Here is a 21,268-nt window from a genome sequence, read left to right as displayed (position 1 = left end):
GAACTTCTCTGTCACAGGGGGATGGGGATGGGGGGGGGGGGGGTGGTATCAGCTGCAGTATTGGGAACAAGTTACATTTTACACTTTAAACACGGGTGGAACATGTAACATGTTCGGAAAGGTGAACCTATCCTTTAAATTCAGCTTTCAACCATATTATTGTTTATAGAACATTTCTATAAATTTAGCCATTTTGGGTCCAAATATTACTAAAATTGGAGAGGGATACCTTGTAATTAATCCAGCATTGTTTACATTTTAGATTAGCACAGGAAAAGACCTGAGGAATACAACAGATCTTCAGGATGTAGGGGGAACTACAAAATATGGCCAGACCAAATGTCAGTTTCAATATACACAGAAAGAGAGGATAAAGAAAGGCAGGTGTGTTTTCAGATCAGATGATTTTTTTTTTTTTTTAAGGTTTCTATCTCTACTACTTCTATCTTTAGGACTTGTACAAAAGTTTTACCATCATTCCTAAAATATTTTCCCTTCGATTCAATTTTAATAAGCATAACAAATATTAGGCATTTAACATGCTCCATTAAAAAAGAAACAAAAAACCCCATTCTGATGACATGTATGCAGTATCTAACACTGAACATTACATTATGCTATCATCCATTCACTCCTGGATTTGTTACACACTATATATAATGCTTTTTTTTTTTTTTTTTAATATATATATATACGTTTTTCAATTTATGTGCATTTTTTATTTTTTTTACATAAAAGATCAGAAATCTCTAAAGCATAAATAATGCAGAAAATTAACAGTTTGCATAGTTTCCAAACTGCAACATCTGAAATGAGCAACGTCATTCCATTGTTCACAAAGCTTTCCTACCAGAGACAGAAGGGGGGGGAAGGTTGTCGGCTTACAAGCATTTTTACCTCCATGTTCAGGCAATGTTTGGAAATGAGAGAGATGTAAAGCAGAGCAACACAAATCGACAAAACGTCAAGTTATTCACAATCGCAGCTATTGTGTACAGAAACAACCGGCAGAGACAAAGCACAGAGTAGTTTATGTCCTAGTTCTTCAATCCCTTCTCTGCCCAGGAATTTCACATATTACACAGAGCAATTATTTTTTCTATGCGATAATCTGCTTTAGGTGTCTGCTTAAAGGCTAAGTTCACTTTAAAAAAACAAATGCACATTTTCTTTTTTGCAGGTCTTCTAAGCCTGTAAAGCATTACAACCACAAACTGCTGATCATGGGTGTAATGCTATACAGGCTCATAAGACCTGCAAAAAAAATGTGCATTTGTGATTTTATTTTTCGTTTTTGCAAAGTTCAGGCACCTGCAGACTGTCAAGAGTTGTCTGCTCATACCTTTGATACGGGAAGGCAGTTATTAAATTGCAGGAAGATCAAATAACTACTAGAGCACTCACTAGCACCCTCATAGTTCATAGAAAACTACAAGCCGTCAGCCCCAATGGCAGATGGTAGTTGTAGTTCATTCATTTAGGCCCACACGGCCGTGCTGCTTTTAATTAGTGACAGCGGGGAGAAGATCCCCTTGTCTACTGTCACAATGGGGGAGCGGGCCAAGGTGGCAACAAGTGATTTATTAACAGGTTACATCCTACATATAGGTGTAACATGTTACTAAGGTGAACCGATCCTTTAATTTCCAAAACTGAAATGGAAAAGAGATAGGGCAAAAATACTAGTGTGCACACAGCCTCATCCATACACAAAGCAGCATACATCCTTTGGGCTTGTCTACAGCTTTTTCTCTTTCGCTCCCTTCGTTCCAGAAAGGATGCTAAAAGAGAACATTGGTTGAGGAGATCACAAGCAAACCCTGTGCTGCATACGGCATACTTTTTTATGGAAATCAAGAGATTTACCTACCTACAGGACAGCCTGAAGTACATTTGGGCTAGCCATAAAACATAATTTGATAGCGAGGAGAGGACCTTAGTTATAATCTAAGGATAGCTTTGGATTCAAACATTCATCAGATATATGGACATCTGCTAAGACATTTGGACACAATTATGGTGCTATCAAAAGGGACTAAACAATAAAAAGAAACCTTACATGTCATTGCAAGGCCTACGTGGACATTTAAAACAATTATTGATGAAATAACTCCCCTGCCCTAGTAACAAGAGACAGTCATTTTGTATGCTGAAACCAGATTATCCACAGTTTAGCAATTCCCAGAAACAACCAAGTGTTTGGTCATGAGGTACATCAGAGAAGTTCATGGATGTGAACAGGCTGCATTTTGATGGATAATGAGTCAGCACTCAAAATGGCATCCCAGTTTCTAGAAAACACTGTCACCATCAGTGTAGGTACAAATATTATATATACTCCGTACAGGACAAAAGAAGCCCTACATGACATTCATAGCAGCAGCATTATGTCCTCTGAATGAACATGAGTGCAAGGTGTGAGGCGAGAGTACTGTGTCAGTGCCAATCACCAGTGTGCCCTTACCCACCAATCCACTGGTCTTCACATCTGGCTTCCAAAGTCCTGCAAATCCCTTTGCCTAGGTGTTGGAGACTTTCTATTAAGTGCCAAAGCCTGAGAATGGGAGGCGTAGGATGATGGGACCTGGAAGTGCTTTGAATGAGGCATCAAATAAGTGGATCAAGGGGAACCAGAAGGTGACAGCAGTGATTGATAGTCAGGAAATACACTCACCTTACCCCTTCCACTAAATTCCACTAAGTGGAAAAATGTTTAAATAGTAAAACAACCATTGAACATTGTCTTTTTTTTTTTTTATGACGCTAAAACATAATATTAAAAGCAAAACATATAGTACAAAAATATTATCTGGTGTCAGGAGCCCACAATTTTACAATTTTAGTGACATTCAGAAAGGTTTGTAAACTTTATGTACAGTACACATTCACCTTTACATTTTGTTTTTGCTCATGTCAGGTACAGTATACATAAGTTAATGTTCAGAACATGTTTATATAGCTACAAACTTATAGATATATAAACACAGGTATAAAGGAAAAAATAAATCTGCATGCGGTTTGGTCGGGTCCATCTTCAATCATCGTGGGCAGCACTTGTTCCTCTTACTTGACCTTGGTTGCGTAGCTGTGTACAGGGAAAAAAAAGGGAGGGTTAATGAAAACAAGCTCCATAAAATAAGTCAGTTAATGTAATGGGGATGAGATTAAAAAAATGAAAAAAAATTGGAAAAAGGATTAGTAAGGAAATGAATCGTGATAACTAGTATGCATTAAGTAAAGTTGCTTTTTAGACCTAACTTAAGACCTAACTTGGGTCACACTGAATCGCATAACAATGGAAACATGACTTACCAAGTTGCCCGTTCACATCAACTCTGACCTTTGGGGGAAGGGTCTTGTGCTACTTTGGTACAACGCAGTGAGATTTTGTGGTTCAGAGACTTCAATAGAAAAACATAAAAATCGCATCTACATGTATTTTTTGATGCAGTTTTTGTTTGTTAGGAGCGAGCACCTGCTGATGTTTTAACAACCAGGGACTCCTCTCTGCTGTGAGCCCCCCATGTTGAGGACATACCTTTTTTTTTTTTTTTTTTTCCTTGATGTGTGGAACTAGACTGAAGGACCTGGTAGGAATATCAAGAATTTTTTTTTTTTTTTGTTTTAGCTTTTTTGGTGTGGGGTACTCCTTAAAATCCTTACCTGACTCGAAGAGGGGCCCCCTCACATAGCAGCAACAACTAATGACTTATCCTTGCTGGCTGACAGCAGGGATGAGTCTCAGTAGTAAAACACATTGAAAACTTAAGGGGAATGTAAAGGCAAAAGGTTTTTTTTTTTTTTTTTATCTTAATGTATTCTATGCATTAAGATAAAAAACCTTCTGTGTGCAGCAGCCCCCTTCAGCCACACTAATACTTACCTGAGCCCATCTTTATACAGCGATGTTGCAGGAGTTTCTCAGCTACCTGGGACTCCCCTCTTCATTGGCTGAGAAAGCAGCGTCTTGCGACTGGTTCCCGCTGCTGTCAAAGTCAGCCAGCCAATCAGGACAGAGATAGGGCAGGGTCGGGGCTCCGTGCCTGAATGGACACAGGGAGCTGTAACTCGGCTTGGGTGCCCCCATGGCAAGCCGCTTGCTGTGGGGGCACTCAACAGGAGGGAGGGGACAGGATCACAAAAGAGGGACCTGAGAAGAGGATGATCCGGGCTACTGTGAAAAACCAAATGCACAGAGCAGGTAAGTATAACGTATGTTATTTATATAAAATAAAAAATAAAAATAAAAAAACCGAGCCTTTACAATCACTTTAAAACTGCAGATGCACTACAAACTCGCACTGAAAATCAGATCAAAATAGCACTACACTAGTGTTAGCCTAAATGATGCATTAAAAATACATGACCCCTGCAAACAATGCAAAAAAAAAAAGTTGCTTTAACTACTGCTTGATATAGGAAGCCTTGACAGCTAGACAGCAACTTCAGCTCCATGTTTGACTTTAGCAAAAATGGCATAACATTACTTGTCAAATACAACGTAGTCTGCCGTTTACCTGAAAAGTTAGAATCTAAAAAAAGAAAGCTGTTACATGCAGCAACTTGGGTCTCGTTCACACTTGTGCGACGTGGAAACGTGGGCAGAAAAACCCGTTTCTGCATGAGCGTGAAAAGCATGCTAAAATGTGCAACACGCATTATTTCTTAATGGCACCCAAAGATGGGTAGCAGTCCTGTGTTTTCCATACACAAAAATGCACAACACAAAGAGCGCTTGGCTCACGGGCAAAATTTGGTGCATGAGCTTTTTTTAGCGTGCTTTTGGAGCAAAGGGAGACCCATGTACATGAAAGTTGCCACTCCAAAAACATGCTATAAAAAAAAAGTGTCACCCAAGTGTGAATTGGGCCTTAGTGCAAAATTATGTAACCACTGTGGTTCAAGCACAAACAGCACAAAAGCCCTCTTTGGTTAAAAACTGTTGAAAAGTTTCAAAAGCAATTATTTTGTCTGATGCAGGCATTACATAGTTCCATAGTTAGTGAGGTTAAAAAAAGACATCAGTCCATCCAGTTCAACCTATGATGTGTGTGCGTGTTTGCTGTTAACCGTACATTGTATACCCCTCTATGTTGTGGTCTTTAAGGTGCCCATCTAATAGTTTTTTGAAACTATCAATGCTCCCTGCTGATACGACTGTTTGCGGAAGAGAATTCCACATCCTTACCGCTCTCACAGTGAAGAACCCCCTGCAATTTTAAGGTTAAATCGCCTTTCCACTAGTTTTAGTGAGTGGCCACCTGTCTTATTGTATTCCCTTTCTCTGAATAGGTTTTACCGTATGCTAGGGTTGCCAGTACAGTATTTGTACATTGATATCATATCCCCCCTCAAGCGTCTCTTCTCCAGAGAGAATAGGTTCAGTGCTTGTAGTCTTTCCTCATAGCGGATGTCCTCCATTCCCCTAATTATTTTTGTTGCCCTTCTCTGGACTTTCCCCAGTTCCAGCACATCCTTCCTGAGGACCGGTGCCCAGAACTGGACAGCATACTCCAGATGTGGCCGGACCAGAGTCTTGTAGAGAGGGAGAATAATCTCTTTATTTTTGGAGTGAATCCCCTTTTTTACACATCCTAGTATTCTGTTGGCTTTGCTTGCAGCGGCTTGGCATTGCATGCCACTGTCAAGCCTGTTGTCTACCAGTACCCCCAGGTCCTTTTCCATCCTAGACTCACCCAGAGGTTCCCCCCCCCCCTAGTGAGTAGCTTGCTTTCTGGTTTCTGGCACCCAAGTGCATTACTTTACATTTTTCAACATTAAACCTCATCTGCCATGTAGTTGCCCACCCCATAATTTTGTTCAGGTCCGCTTGTAAGGTTTCCACATCCTGCCAAGAAGATATTGGCCTGCTTAGTTTAGTATCATCCGCAAATACTGAGATTTTACTCGATATCCCCTCCTCTAGATCATTTATGAATAAATTAAACAGGATTGGCCCCAGGACAGAACCCTGGGGGACCCCATTTTCCACACCCGCCCAATCTGAGTACTCCCCATTAATCACCACCCTTTGCAACCTCCCCTGGAGCCAGTTCTCTATCCAGGTACTCACCTTATGGTCCATACCTACCTTCCTTAGTTTGAACAGTAAGCGTTTGTGGGGAACGGTATCAAAGGCCTTTGCGAAGTCCAGGTACACTACATCCACAGGCTTAAGTTTATCTAGGTGGCAGCTCACTTCATCATAGAAGGTTAATAGATTGATTTGGCAAGAACGATTTTTCATGAATCCATGCTGATTACTACTAATAATACCGTTTTCATTACTAAAGTCTTGTATGTGGTCCCTTAACATCCCCTCCAAAATCTTGCAGACTACTGATGTTAGGCTGACCGGCCTATAGTTACCCGGGATATATCTCACCCCCTTTTTAAATATTGGTACCACGTTGGCTTTTTTCCAATCAGCTGGCACCATACCCGTCTGTAAACTATCCTTAAAGATCAAGAAAAATGGTCTGGCAATCACCTGGCTGAGCTTTTTAAGAACCCTCGGGTGCAAGCCATCCGGTCCCGGTGATTTATGTTAAGTTTCTCTAGTTTAGTTCTAAGTCTATCTTCTGTTAGCCATGGCGGTATTTCCTGAGGTGTGTTGTTTAGTTTGGCCTTACAAGCTGGGTTAATGTAGCCCCCCAATTCTTTTGTGAAGACTGAAGAGAAGAAATTATTTAACACTACCGCCTTTTCCCTGTCCTCTGTGGCCAAAATTCCCTTATCGTCTTTTATGGGGCCAATGTGTACTGGCCTCGCTTTCTTACTGTTTATATACTTAAAGAATTTCTTTGGGTTCTTTTTACTCTCTTCCGCTATATGTCTCTCGTGTTCTGTTTTAGCCGCCCTGATTTCGTCTTTACATTTCTTATTACACTCTTTGTAATGCTTGAATGCTGCCAATGACCCCTCAGTCTTGTATTTTTTGAAGGCCTTTCCTTTAGCATTAATATACATTTTTATGTTGGAGTTTAGCCACCCAGGGTTTAGTTTTGCTCTTTTAAATTTATTTCCCTTTGGAATGCACTGTTCAATCCCTCTGTTAAGTATGCTTTTGAAGCACTCCCATTTTTCCTCCGTGTGGTTTGTTCCCAGGGTTCTATCCCATTTGATATTTTCTAGCATTACACAGCAAGTTTTTACTGTATACTAACGATTACTGTCATCCTTTTTAAATGTTTGCAATTTATGAACTAATGATCCTACCCAGAAGTCTGAAACACATGATTGAGAGCCAGATAGAAACACTTGATTGTGACTATTCTGTTTGGATTTAGCTATACAAAGGGCAATTAGCAAAGTCCCCCTACATTTTGATAGATATATGAAATCTATGGCGAAAACCCTTTGATGAAGAAACAACTTCATCATTTGATTCATTTGGAAAACCGCCAATACCAAAGCAGTTGTGTACATGCAAGGAAAAGTAATACACTGCCCCCCTATGTGAAAAGCAAAAAATTTAAAAATGATATACATTGCTGTGCAAAAGTTTTAGAGAGGTGTGAAAAATGCTGTAAATTAAGAATGCTTAACAGAAGAGAAATCCAAATTGAATCAATATTTGGTCTGACCACCCTTTGCCTTAAAAACAACATCAATTCTTCTAGGTACACTTGCACGCAGTTTTTGAATAAACTCAATAGGTAGGTTGTTCCAAACATCTTGGAGAACTAACCACAGATCTTCTGTGGATGTAGGATGCCTCACAGCCTTCTGTCTCTTCATGTCATCCCAAACAATAATAAAACATATTTACAAAAATGTGAGGGGTGTACTCACTTTTGTGAGATACTGTGCGTGTGTGTATATATATATATATATATATATATATATATATATATATATATATATATATATATATATATATATATACACACACATACATACACATATACACATACATACACACACACACATTTTCTGTAAATATTTTATATCTTTTCATGTGACAAAACTGAGGAAATTACACTTTGCTACAATGTAAAGTAGTGAGTGTACAGGTTGTTTAACAGTGTAAATTTGCTGTCCCTTCAAAATAATTCAACACAGCCATTAACGTCTAAACTGCTGGCAACAAAAGTGAATACACCCCTAAGTGAAAATGTCCAAATTGGGCCCAATTAGCCATTTCCCTCCCCGTTGTCATGTGATTTGTTAGTGTTACAAGGTCTCAGGTGTGAATGGGGAGCAGGTGGGTGAAATCTGGTGTTATCCCTCTCACTCTCATACTGGTCACTGGAAGTTCAACATGGTACCTCATGGCAAAGTACTCTGAGGATCTGAAAAAAATTGTTGCTCTACATAAAGATTGCCTAGTCTATAAGAAGATTACCAAGACCCGGAAACTGAGCTGCAGCACAGTGGCCAAGACTACACAGCGGTTTAACAGGACAGGTTTCCACTCAGAACAGGCCTCGCCATGGTTGACCAAAGGAGTTGAGTGCATGTGCTCAGCATCATATCCAGAGGTTGTCTTCAGGAAATAGACGTATGGGTGCTGCCAGCAATGCTGCAAAGGTTGAAGGGGTGGGGGGTCAGCCTGTCAGTGATCAGACCATATGCTGCACACTGCATTAAATTGGTCTGTACAGCTGTCATCCCAGAAGGAAGCCTCTTCTGAAGATGATGCACAAGAAAGGCGGCAAACAGTTTTCTGAAGAAAAGCAGACTAAGGAGATGGATCACTAGAACCATGTCCTGTGGTCTGATGAGACCAAGATAAACTTATTTGGTTAAGATGGTGTCAAGCGTGTGTGACAGAAACCAAAGACTAGTGTGTCTTGCCTACAGTCAAGCATGGTGGTGGGAGTGTCATGGTTTGGGGCTGCATGAGTGCTCCTGGCACTGTGGAGCTACAGTTTATTGAAGGAACCATAAATGCCAACATGTACTGTGATAAACTGAAGCCTAGTATGTTCCCCTCCCTTGGGAAACTGGGCCGCAGGGCAATATTCCAACAGGATAACGACCCCAAACACACCTCCAAGATGACCACTGCCTTGCTAAAAAAGCTGGAGGTAAAGGTAATGAACTGGCCAAGCATGTCTCCAGACCTAAACCCTATTGAGCATCTATGGGGCATCCTCAAACGGAAGGTGGAGGAGTGCAAGGTCTCTTACATCCACAAGCTCCATGATGTCCTCATGGAAGAGTGGAAAAAGACAGCGACAACCTGTAAAGCTCTGGTGAACGCCATACCAAAGAGGGTTAAGGCAGTGCTGGAAAATAATGATGGCCACACAAAATTTTGACACTTTGGGCCCATATTGGACATTTTCATTTAGGGGTGTTCTCACTTTTGTGTCAGCGGTTTAGACATTAATGGCTGTGTGATGAGTTATTTTGAGGGGACAGCAAATTTACACTTATACAAGCTGTACACTCACTACTTTACATTGTAGCAAAGTGTCCTTTCTTCAGTATATATACATACATATATATATATATATATATATATATATATATATATACACACACACACACACACACACAATTATTATTACAAACATACATAAAATATAAATCGCTTCTGCACTAGGAAGCAGGACGACATTCTTCCATAAGATCCTGACAATGATGAGGTTCCCAAATATCATAAGAAGTCACATCTGCACTGGGGATAGAGCATGTTTTTTGAGATACTCAGCATTTTCTGAATTTCACCAGAAGAATTGTTAGATTTCCCAATCCAGTGCAAGAACTAAGCAAAGTCATCTTTCACCAGATTTTTTTGTGCATTGTGGCATTTTGGCACGGGAGGATGGACCAATATTTAAGGCAGACCTTTACAAATTGCATAATCCTGGCTCTCCCATTTACACATTTGAGAAGCAAATGCATTTTCCAGTAGGTATTTGTTCTCAATTCTTCATCCCTCACCTAGCCGAGGACGATGTTGGGCTCCTGGGATCACGTCACACATCTTAGATAGCTTCAGGACAGTCTCCTCCAGTTAGCGCATCTTGTAAATGTTCATTAACGGGTCGGCTGTGACTGATCAGGAAGACAGCGTTGGACTTCCTGCACTGGTTAGTGCATTTTTCCTGCACTTTTAGCTGCTTTTACTTTTTTCAAACCTGGGTGAAGTTACCCTTATAAACTGGACCTTAAACCCAAATGAAAGGTCCACAAATTAAAATACCCAAAAGCAAACATTATTTTGCAGCTTACCAATTCTTAGATGTGATAGCTGTATTAGTTTTCTTTTTTAGGCTTGCTATCTTCTATTTTCATCTGGTGATCCAGCCAGTATGTCGGTTTTTCAAAAGATCAAGCTGTCCAGCAGAATGCACTAGTCACAGACATGACACAAACCATTTACCACTGACATGAATTTACAAAGTTCAACTTTTATTTATGTAAAACATTTGTCCCACAAGGGAAAAAAAGCTGTTTGCTGTAAATGATTACAAGGTGTTATCTGGGAGTTTGGCTTCAATTCATTAGTGTATCTAAATCTGCTGGTACACATAACACTCCCCTCCTCTCAGACTTACAATACTGTTGTCCAAAGGTGACTCTGTCCTTCATGCAGAGTGGGGGGCACTCTAATACAGGAGGGGCATTAGTGGCCAGGTCACCAGATGAAAACAGAGGGGAAAAAACCTACAGAAAATCAATGCAGCCACCACAGCCAATGATTGGTAAGCGGAAATATATTTGATTTTTGGTTTTGGGTTTATTACCACTTTAATGACGGTCACATTTTGAAATGTAATCTGTACATTTTATATATTGAAATACACCAAAATTTCAAACACCCTCAAGGATCTTCAACTTTACAGAAAGCAAATAGAAAAGTAATGTGAAGAGTGTGTAGAGTAATGCAGGCAGAAAAAAGATAAAAGGTACCACAGGGGGTTGCAGTTCGTGAAAAACAGAACAGGAATTAACCTGCACCATAGGCTGAAGTGGTATGGCAGAAAAAGGTCCATCACCTGATTTTTTTAGCCCGCTACTTACACACCTTAATACTGCCTCTGAGACTAAAGAACAGACTTTCTTAGGCATCTGCAGCAGATGTGCCTCGAACAGCACCCTTCTTACGTATCTAAATGTGAAATGAAACGAAAAACTACTAAAAAAAAAAAAACTGAGACATTGAAGCTTAATCACAAAAAAAAAAACCTTCCAAATGGTTAAACAATGAGCACAACTGCTATAAGGATAACGGAACAAAATGTTTGATGCAGGGAATAGACAACTCTTTTTTCTTCTATATGGCAAAATTAGTAAGTGTTGACCAGAGGATTTGCTTTTCTTTCCACTTCATTTAGACTGCAAGAGTTGTGAGGACTGACTCAATGGACAAAAATTTTGATCAAATCTTAATTATGTAGCAAGCAGAAAAGTAATACATAAAGAAAACGGAATTTTTGTAAAATCTTACCTGTAAAATTCCTTTCTCTGAGTCCTCCGACAGTCGCCGCCTCTTCATATTCGTCACATATGGGGTATTAGACTTTGCTCCGAAGGAGTAGCTAGGCAACAGAATATGTTAACAATAAAGCTTTAACATATCCCACCCTCAAGGGGTGGTCCCCTCAGTCAATACCCTCCTACTTCCTGCAACCATATCTCAGTTTTAGTGGAATAGCAGTAGAGTATACATTCAAACCCCAAAAGAGGGGCGGGGGCGGCGACTGTCGGAGGACTCAGAGAAAGGAATTTTACAGGTAAGATTTTACAAAAATTCCGTTTTCTCTTACGTCCTCCGACAGTCGCCGCCTCTTCATATTCGTCACATATGGGGACGTCCCAAAGCAGTGCAAACATGAGGGGTGGGAAACGCATCCGCGCCGAAAGGCAACGCAGTCTCCACATCAAAGAAAGGAACCTTACCAAAGGAAGGAAACCAGCTGGGCAACAGCAAAAATAAGTGCTCAACAGGAGCAACAACCCAGGAAAAGACAAAAAACCAGGGGATACAAAACTTATCCCAACAGCCAGGAGTCCCCAACAAGGGACCCTAGGGAACAGCCGCACTAAGAACCTTGCGGCCAAAGGAAGCATCCGCCGATGCCCGAACATCTACTTTGTAGAATTTTGTGAAAGTGTGTACGGTCGACCAAGTCGCCGCCTTACACACCTGGGCTACAGAAGCCCCATGACGACAGGCCCAAGACGTACTCAGAGATCTAGTAGAGTGCGCCTTCACAGGCACAGGGGGAACCTTCCCCTGCAAGGCATAGGCCTGTTCAATGGTCTGCCTGATCCATTTGGCAATGGTAGAGGCGGAAGCCGCCATGCCCTTCCGAGGACCCTCTGGAAGAACAAACAAGGAGTCCGTCTTTCGAAAAGACTCAGTCGATTTAAGGTAAACCCTAATCGCCCGAACAACATCCAGAGAATGCAATCTCACCTCCTTTGGATGTTTAGGCTTCGTGCACAACGAAGGCAAAACAATATCCTCGTTAAGATGGAATTCCGAAACTCGTTTCGGCAGAAAAGAAGGATTAGGTCGCAAGACCACCTTATCCAAATGAACAACCAGGTACGGAGACTTGCAGGACAAAGCCGCCAGTTCCGACACTCTGCGAGCCGAAGTGATCGCCACCAAAAAGGCGACCTTTTTGGACAACATAGACAACGAGATCTCCCTGATCTGTTCAAAAGGAGCACGTTGTAACACAGACAGGACTAGATTCAAGTCCCAAGGGGGCAAAGGATCCCTCCTAGGAGGAACCAGATGCCGCACACCCTGAATAAAAGTGCCAACCAAGGAGTTGGAAGCCACGGGACGTTGAAACAGAACGGCCAGCGCAGACACCTGACCCTTTATCGTAGCCAGCGCCAAACGCTGATCGACACCCGTCTGAAGGAAAGACAGCACACGGGAAACCGAGTACGTGCGGGGTGAAAACCCCCTGGACTCACACCAGGCAAAATAGGCCTTCCAAGTACGGTAATAAACCTTTCCCGAGGAAGACTTCCTCGCGGTGATCAAGGTATGAACAACCTCTGGAGAGAGACCCTTCTCCTTCAGGACCTCGGTCTCAACAGCCAGGCCGTCAAAGCCAGCGACTGTAAAGCAGGATGGTAAATCGGTCCTTGAGACAGTAGATCGTCCCGAAGAGGCAGACGCCAGGGGGCGTCGACCGCCAGATTCACGAGGTCTGCGTACCAGGACCGGCGAGGCCAGTCCGGTGCCACAAGAATCACCGTGCTGCGTTCCGAGTGTAACCTGCGAAGGAACCGGGACAGCAACTGAATCGGTGGAAACGCGTACATCAGCCTGTACTGATGCCACGGGGCCACTAACGCGTCCGACGCGTCTGCCCGAGGGTCGCGCGTCCTTGCCACGAACCTCTTCACCTTGTAGTTGAGGCGAGACGCGAACAGGTCCACATCTGGAAGACCCCACTTCGCGCACAACATCTGGAAGACAGCCGGGTGGAGAGACCATTCCCCCTGATCCAGGGTCTGGCGACTCAGATAGTCCGCCTGCCAGTTCTCCACTCCCGGAATGTGAACCGCCGTTATCGCCGGGACATGAGTCTCGGCCCAAGACAGAATGTCGGCCACTTCTCGAGCCGCTCGGGCACTCCTGGTGCCCCCTTGGTGGTTGATGTAGGCCACCGCCGTGGCATTGTCCGTCTGCACCCGAACCGGGCAGCCCTGCAGCCGGTCCGTCCAGCGATGAAGACAGAGCCTTATCGCACGCAATTCCAGAATGTTGATCGGGAGGGAAGACTCCCCCTCCGACCAGGTCCCCTGGGCGGACAGAACGCCCAGAACACCACCCCAGCCCGACAGGCTGGCATCCGTGGTGATTATCGTCCACGAGATCGGACGAAACGACTTGCCCCCGGACACCAACGGGGACTGGAGCCACCACAGAAGGTTTTCCCTGGTGCGATGACTCAACGAGATCTGAAGATCCAGAGATTGAGGTCGCCCGTCCCACTTGGACAAGATCTCCGCCTGGAGACCCCGCGTGTGAAACTGCGCGAAAGGAATCGCCTCGAAAGCCGAGACCATCAATCCCAGACATCTCATACACGTCCGCAGAGACGAGTTCGGAACGTCCCTGAGGGACCTGACTTCCTCCTGAAGAGTCCTGAGTTTGTCTTCCGGCAGGAAGACCTTCGCCTGCACCGAGTCCAGTATCATTCCCAGATAGGGAAGACGAACCGACGGACTCAGTGTCGACTTTGGAACATTTATCGTCCAACCGAACTCCTGCAGAGTTTGCATCGTGACAGACAGGTCCTTCTCCAGACCCTGACTGGTCGCAGACCGAATCAGAATGTCGTCCAGATACCCCAGGACAGAAATGCCCTGGGCTCTCAATAATGCCAGAACCGGTGCAAGCACCTTGGTGAAGACCCGCGGAGCCGAGGCGAGCCCAAAGGGCAACGCCACAAACTGGTAGTGATCCTCCGCAATGGCAAATCGAAGGTATCTCTGATGACCCTCGAATATGGGGATGTGAAGATACGCATCCTTCAAATCGATGGAGGCCATGAATTCCCCCGGAACCAGGGCAGCCACCACCGAGCGCAGGGATTCCATGCGGAACTTGCGAACCCGCACAGAGCGGTTCAGAGCTTTCAAGTCCAGAATTGGACGAACCTTGCCCTCCTTTCTGGGCACGGTGAACAGATTGGAATAAAACCCCCGAAATCTGTCCCGATGAGGCACCGGAACCACCACTCCCTGAGCCCTCAGGTCCCGCACCGCCAGGTGCAGATCCCGCAGGCGCTCTGGAGACAGTTGTAGATTTGAGGGAAAAAATCTGCTCTCTGGCCGAGAGAGAAACTCGATCTTGTAACCAGATCGAACGATTTCCAGAACCCATCTGTCCCGCACACGGGCCAACCAGGGCTGAAGAAAACCGAGCAAGCGTCCCCCCACCCCAAAACTGGGTGAGGGCGCCCCTTCAGGCCGAACTGTTATGGGCCGCAGGTCCGGATTGGCCGGACTTCTGTTTCCCAGACCAGGGTTTCTTCTGAGAGCCCTGGCCCTTGAACGGTTTGCCCTTGTAGTGCGGCCGAAAGGCACGAAAGGACCCCTGAGGGGGCCGAAAATGAGCATGCTTCTTCCCAGAAGCCCCCTTAGCCTTGGGAAAATGGGGCAAGAGAGTGCTCTTACCCCCGGTAATCCCCTTAATCAACACATCCAGGGACTCCCCAAAAAGGCGAGACCCATCATAAGGCAGATTGGCTAAGGTTTTACGTGAAGATTGGTCCACCGACCAACATTTCAACCAAACCAGGCGGCGAGACAACACCGCCACGCTGTGCACACGCGCGGCCAACGGAATCAGGTCCAGGTCCGCATCACACAGATACATGACACCCTGGTGGATCTGATCCACCATATCCAGGGTCGCCGCCGAGGCCGAATCGGCCACTAGGACGCGCCTAAGCATCTGCGTCCAACTTGCGATCGCCTGGGCCGCCATGAGAGAAGCAAACAGAGCCTTAAGCATAGAACCCGTAACAGAATAAGTATGACGGGCAAGAGACTCCAGTCTCCTATCCGTGGCATCACGGAAAACAGGGGATCCCTCTGCAGGGATCGCAGTGGCTTTGTTCAAAACCGCAATAGCATGATCCACTGGCGGAGGCACACACCACCGTTCATCAGTGGCAGGCGAGAAAGGATAACGCAGCTTAAATTTACTTGGTACCGCAAAAGGCTTGCGCAAATCGCGCCATTGGTCCTTAACAGCGCGCTGAAAATCAGCATTGCAGGGAAAAACCTGCGGCGTCCTGCGTTTTCTCTGCGTCCCATAAGCCGCCAAGGCAGCTGGGGGACACACCTCGTCCTGCAAACGTAGCGTCTGCTTAATGGAAGCAATCAACTCATCCATGATTGCAAGCTCTTCAGGCGAGCCAGGGGGAGAATTATCAACCCCCTCAACTTCAGCCTCTACCTCAGACCCCACTAGATCAAGAGAGGAGCGGGACCCCGATAGGGGGGTCCCCGCCAGAACAGCCCCATCACCTTCACCCTCAGAATCAGAGGACAGAGCAACTCTGGGCCGTTTAGTAGATTGAGCAGCCACCAGCATTTGCACCTGTGCAGCAAGGCCAGCCACAATAGTGGCCAAATCCCCCCCTGGGGGGGAAACAGCGGTCCCCTGGCTTTCCACCAATACTGTGGGAAACTTGCCCTCCTGAGAATCCATTGCCCCTGTATGCCAGACAACCAAGGGTTAACTGCCCCCTTACAGCAAGCGCGGCAAGCGCAGCCCACCGCACCACACTCAGGCACAATGAGACCCCCACAGGGAATATACAGACTGAATACAGGCAATGGAACACAGGAATAGAAGGATAAAACCTGAGGAGACTCCGCTGCTGCTGCTGCCTCGATCGGTGCTTCCAGGAGAGAGGAAGTGATGCTGCCAGGGCGCTCTATGTAAGCCTATGGAGGCTACAAGAAAATGGCCGCCGTGCATGTAAACCATGCGGCCGGAGCGGGCGCCGGTAAAATGGCGCCGTTTGGCGCCGAAATCGCCGCTCCACAGTGCATAAAATCACACACAATATTATCCCATTATATGGATACATGTTAGATCGCCGCAGCGATCGCTGTATATGCCCCAACATGCCATTAAAAACATGCCCCACAGCACACAGCTCCTCGCACTGCCCAGCCTGACATACTCAGTGTCATACAACTCCCCCCCCCCCCTTGCAGCCCACAGCATGCAGCCGAGATATAGGGAGACAAGCAGTGTGATTAAAGGCAGGTTACACAGTCCCAGACTGAGACCCCCCCCAGACAGACAGGTCCCCACATAGATACACTTACCTCACATGGCGTGGGGAACCCGCACAGGCGAACAAGCCGCTGCACATGAGGCAGGGAGAGTAGCAATTCAAGACGCACACAATGGCGGTTCAGAAACCGCACAGCGTCCGGTGAGGTAGCCACCTCACCAATCATCCCTGCACCGAACAGGGATGGGTCGTTCACCGTGCCAGGAGCGTTACCTGGCTGAACGCTCGATGGCAGACTGGGAAGCCACTGACCCACGACCTGCGACCAGGGGGATCAGCCCGAGACCCAGTCCGCATGATCCTCTTCGTCCGAAGAACTAATGCTGACAAAAATAACAGCTAAGTAAAGGTAGAGAGAAAACTCAAACAAAATATCAAAAAGAAGAAAGAGTCTGGGACAAAAAGTCCCAGCACAGAGAGAGCCAGCCACTCCTGACAAGCTAGACATTAAAACTGAGATATGGTTGCAGGAAGTAGGAGGGTATTGACTGAGGGGACCACCCCTTGAGGGTGGGATATGTTAAAGCTTTATTGTTAACATATTCTGTTGCCTAGCTACTCCTTCGGAGCAAAGTCTAATACCCCATATGTGACGAATATGAAGAGGCGGCGACTGTCGGAGGACGTAAGAGAAAAACACACAGTTATGCATAACAATCTTAGTAGGCTTCTGGAAGTATTGGTGACACCAATACTTCTCTTCTTTCAAAAAGGTTCTGGATGGCACCTCTTCATATTAGTCATGTGAACTGTGGCCCCATTAATTCCTATAGGTAAGCTATACTCTGTTTAAGGCGGTCATGGGAACAAATAGGGCATGGGAACAAATAGGGCAACAGTACGCTAGCACAATGTAAAGAGAAGCAATTGGGTATTAGGGCAAGGTGGGCTGCACTCCAGGGACAGAGGGAAGGGGGGATTAATTTGAGGAAAACTTGTTCATACCATGTACACTGAGCTGCATTTTTTTCTGCATTACCACCATACCACTGTATGATTTCAAAAAGGGCACATAGTAAAATGGGATTTTTGACTTACCATAAAATCCATTTCTCTGATGTTCATTGATGGACGCAGCTCCCGATTCTTCTTAACCATTGGGTTATACTGCCCCCCACAGGAGTAGGACACTAGTCAAGCTTTTTCCTGCCTACACCTATAGGCAGTCCCGTTAGATAGTTTAGAAGAAAGCCAACTTCACAGAAAGGTGGGTGCTGTGTCTGTCAATGAACATCAGAGAAATGGATTTTACGGTAAGTCAAAAATCCCATTTTCTCTTTCGTTCACTGACAGACACAGCTCCCGATTCTTCTTAACCGTTGGGGCGTCCGAAACCATTGTTAAACATGAGGGCTGGAAAAACAGAATAAAATTCTCGAAGCTAACCATAGCCAACCAGGTAACAGAGCTCAACCATAACCAACTGGAGCTCACCTGAAAAACAATACACCCTCAAGAGGATTAAGTCCTCTAAATAGCAGCAAGTAAAACCTTGTGACCAAAAGAAGCATCTACAGATGCCAACACAACCACTTTACAAAAAACTTTGCAAAAATGTGCAGCGACGACCAGGTGGCCGCCCTGCAAACATGGATCACTGACGCTTGAAGACGGAAAGCCCAGGAGACACTAAGCGCCCTATTAAAGTGCGCCTAAAAAGGGAAAGGAGGAACCTGACCCTGATGCAATAGGCCTGAACCACCGTCTGATCCATCTGGAAATGGTGGCTGAAGAAGCAGACAACCCTTTTTGAGGTCTGTCTGAGCACAAATAGAGAGTTTGACTTTCTAAAAGACTCCATAGCTGCCAGGTACACCCTAATTGCCACATCCAAGACATGCAAGGCAATTTCCTTCAGATGTTTAGGCCTGGGACACAGGGAAGGCAACACAATATCGGCATTAAATGACAATCAGAGACCACCATAGGAAGGAATGATAGACAGAGGCAAACCACCACCTTATCCTTGCGAATCACCATAAGGTGAATGACAGGATAATGCAGTGAGTTCAGACACACTGCATGCACATTGGAGGTCCGGGTCTTCTGATTCTTACCAACCTAGGAATAACACTCCCTACTATGGTAATAGCCATTCTCAACAAGCCCCTTTCAGACCGCCTCCTTCTAAAGGCAACATCGAAAAAGAAAAAGGGTAAAAAGCCTAGAAAGCAGCAACATATCCCTATGCACAATAGGTTTTCACCTCTGGGGGATTATCGGGAGGACGAGTGCAGCTGGCATGATGACAGGTTCATCACTCAGCATACTCAGCCCACCTTATAGGAATAATTATTTTTTGGACCAATGGTTTGAGCCCTCGAGGAGAGCAGAGCACCCCCAAAGATACCCTCCTTTTTTTCTAAAGGATCGATACGACCACGATGCCAATATCGATCCAAGAGAGGCACTAGAGGGGGGGGGGGGGCACAGAAAAGGAAAAGGGTATAAGGGGAGCTGGTATATTCAATCTCAGCAGCTCCAGCCTCACTGATGATGAATTTTTAGTTTTGGATCAGGGCCTTAAACATGCTCCGGCCAAACCTCTGGACAAGTTTGGAGTGTTTATGGACATTCAGAAATACACTTGCAAGCTGAATATCAAGCACTATCTGCTTTCTAATCCTGTAAAAGATAGCATGGTATTGGGAGAGGGTGTTAGACACTCAGGCTTGTCTAACGCTTCTCTCTTTAACCCTCCTGGAACCCTGGCTCCCTCGTTGGGGGTCTTTAGAGATTTGGTGGTTAAGGACCTTGAATCTCTGAATGTTAAGAGGTTCTATGTAGATGGGAGGTTCAAAGCGAGGAAAGAACCGATATTGTGGTGAGACCCGCGGACAAGGGGGGTGGGATTGTCATTCTGGATAAATCAGCATATCTAGGCGAGATGTCGAGGATCCTATCGGATCATGAGACTTACTCGCTACTGAATGGCAATTCCACCTCCAAGTTCAAATCCAAACTCACCAAGTTGGTAAATAAGGGGTATCGCGATAAGATCCTTAACAAAAAGGAGAAACATTTCTTGGTACCTGCGGTCCCTAGGGTTCCGGTAATTTATTACCTCCCAAAAAGGTCCATAAGGATCCGGTCAACCCCCCTGGACGTCCCATCATCAGTGGGATAGATTCGGTCACGTCCAGGGTAGATCTTACTACAGGCAGATTTCCTAGCTTTTAACAGCATAGGAATCACTGATTCAAACAAACCTCCATCCTTCAGCACCAGGCATTCAACAGCCAAGCCGTTAAAGCCCGCAACTGTAAAGCAAGATGGAAGATTGGTCCTTGGGACAGCAGATCCTCCCTGAGAGGAAGTTCCCAAGGAGCATTGGCGACCAGCCGTACCAGACTGACATACCAAGACCAGCGAGGCCAGTCTGGAGCCACTAGAATGACCCAGAATCCCTTTTTTGAGAGGACTGTAACGAACCAGTCAACCCACCTTACCGAGTGGCCAGGACACTTCTTGTGACCCCTTGGTGGTTAACATAGACCACGGCCGTGGCATTGTCCGAAAGAATTCGTACTGTATCAGACACCCCTGAAAGCAATTTTCCAATGAGCCAGACAAATCTGATTGCTCAGAGTTCCAGTACACCATACGGCAGTCTGGGCTCTGCCAGAGTCCAGACCCCCTGAGCACATCTGTGCTGAGGATGCCTCCCCACCTGGACAGGCTGGCATCCATGGAGACAACCGTCCAGTATAGGCGGGAGAAGCATTTTCTCAGTCGAAGTGCCGGAGAGCGAAGCCACCGCTAGAGACCGTAGGCCCTTAACCCATTTCACCAGAATTTCTTTAGTAGAGATCTTGTGTGGAATTGTGCAAACAGACCACCTCAAGGGTGGACACCATCAGGCCCAGCTCCCGCATACAAGCCCTTAAAACAAAGGGGTACAGCGCCACAAATTGATGTTAGTAAAAGTCAATATATAAAAGGAAGTGCTCAAAAGCATATCATCTTTCCAGAGAAATGTGACAGCCAGTCCTTAAGTCCAATGAAGAGTATATCTAGAAGGGAATTCTCTCTGAGTAAGCTATAGGAGAATGGAGGAGAGGACCCACTCCCAGGATTGGATCTAAACCCAAAGGTCACTGCACCACAGTGCTCAACACAGACAAACCGCTTACTGGAACAAGCAGACCCTCTAATTAAAGAGTGGTCAGACAGGCATGTGGCAAGGTTCTCCCGGGGTCCACACTGTATGTAGCAATTATCTGGCTCCTCACATTCACAAATCGTAATAGGAGAGAGACGTACTGGATCTATACCCTGAAATCTTATTATCCCTTTGGGTTGAATATAGAGTGGGATATAAACGCTTTCATAAATACAGCCTAGTGCAATGTTTATTATCCTACTCTTATCTGCTTTTTTAGCTATTTTTGTTCCTTTGCTGAATATTTCCCTCCCTTTTAATGTGATTTTATTTTGTTCTTATACAACATGTATTTTATTCATTTTACTGTATATTATTACTACATCCATATTTATTGGTGTATATATTATACATTTAT

At 45.1% G+C, this 21,268-nt stretch overlaps 1 protein-coding gene across 1 annotated transcript in view; it reads right to left on the bottom strand.

Annotated features, from left to right (window-relative positions):
- Positions 1 to 2,211: 2,211 nt before the first annotated feature.
- Positions 2,212 to 21,268, bottom strand: part of PITPNB (phosphatidylinositol transfer protein beta) — a 150,026-nt gene continuing 130,969 nt past the window's right edge. The window contains exon 11 of the mRNA XM_082275426.1: positions 2,212 to 3,085. Coding sequence (XP_082131552.1) covers positions 3,035 to 3,085 — 51 coding nt within the window. The 3' untranslated portion in view covers positions 2,212 to 3,034. The remainder of the gene's footprint in view (positions 3,086 to 21,268) is intronic.

This window comes from Pelophylax lessonae, assembly GCF_965119305.1.
Source record: "Pelophylax lessonae genome assembly, chromosome: 1".
Taxonomy (NCBI): domain Eukaryota; kingdom Metazoa; phylum Chordata; class Amphibia; order Anura; family Ranidae; genus Pelophylax; species Pelophylax lessonae.
This window is presented reverse-complemented; position numbering and strand designations above follow the sequence as displayed.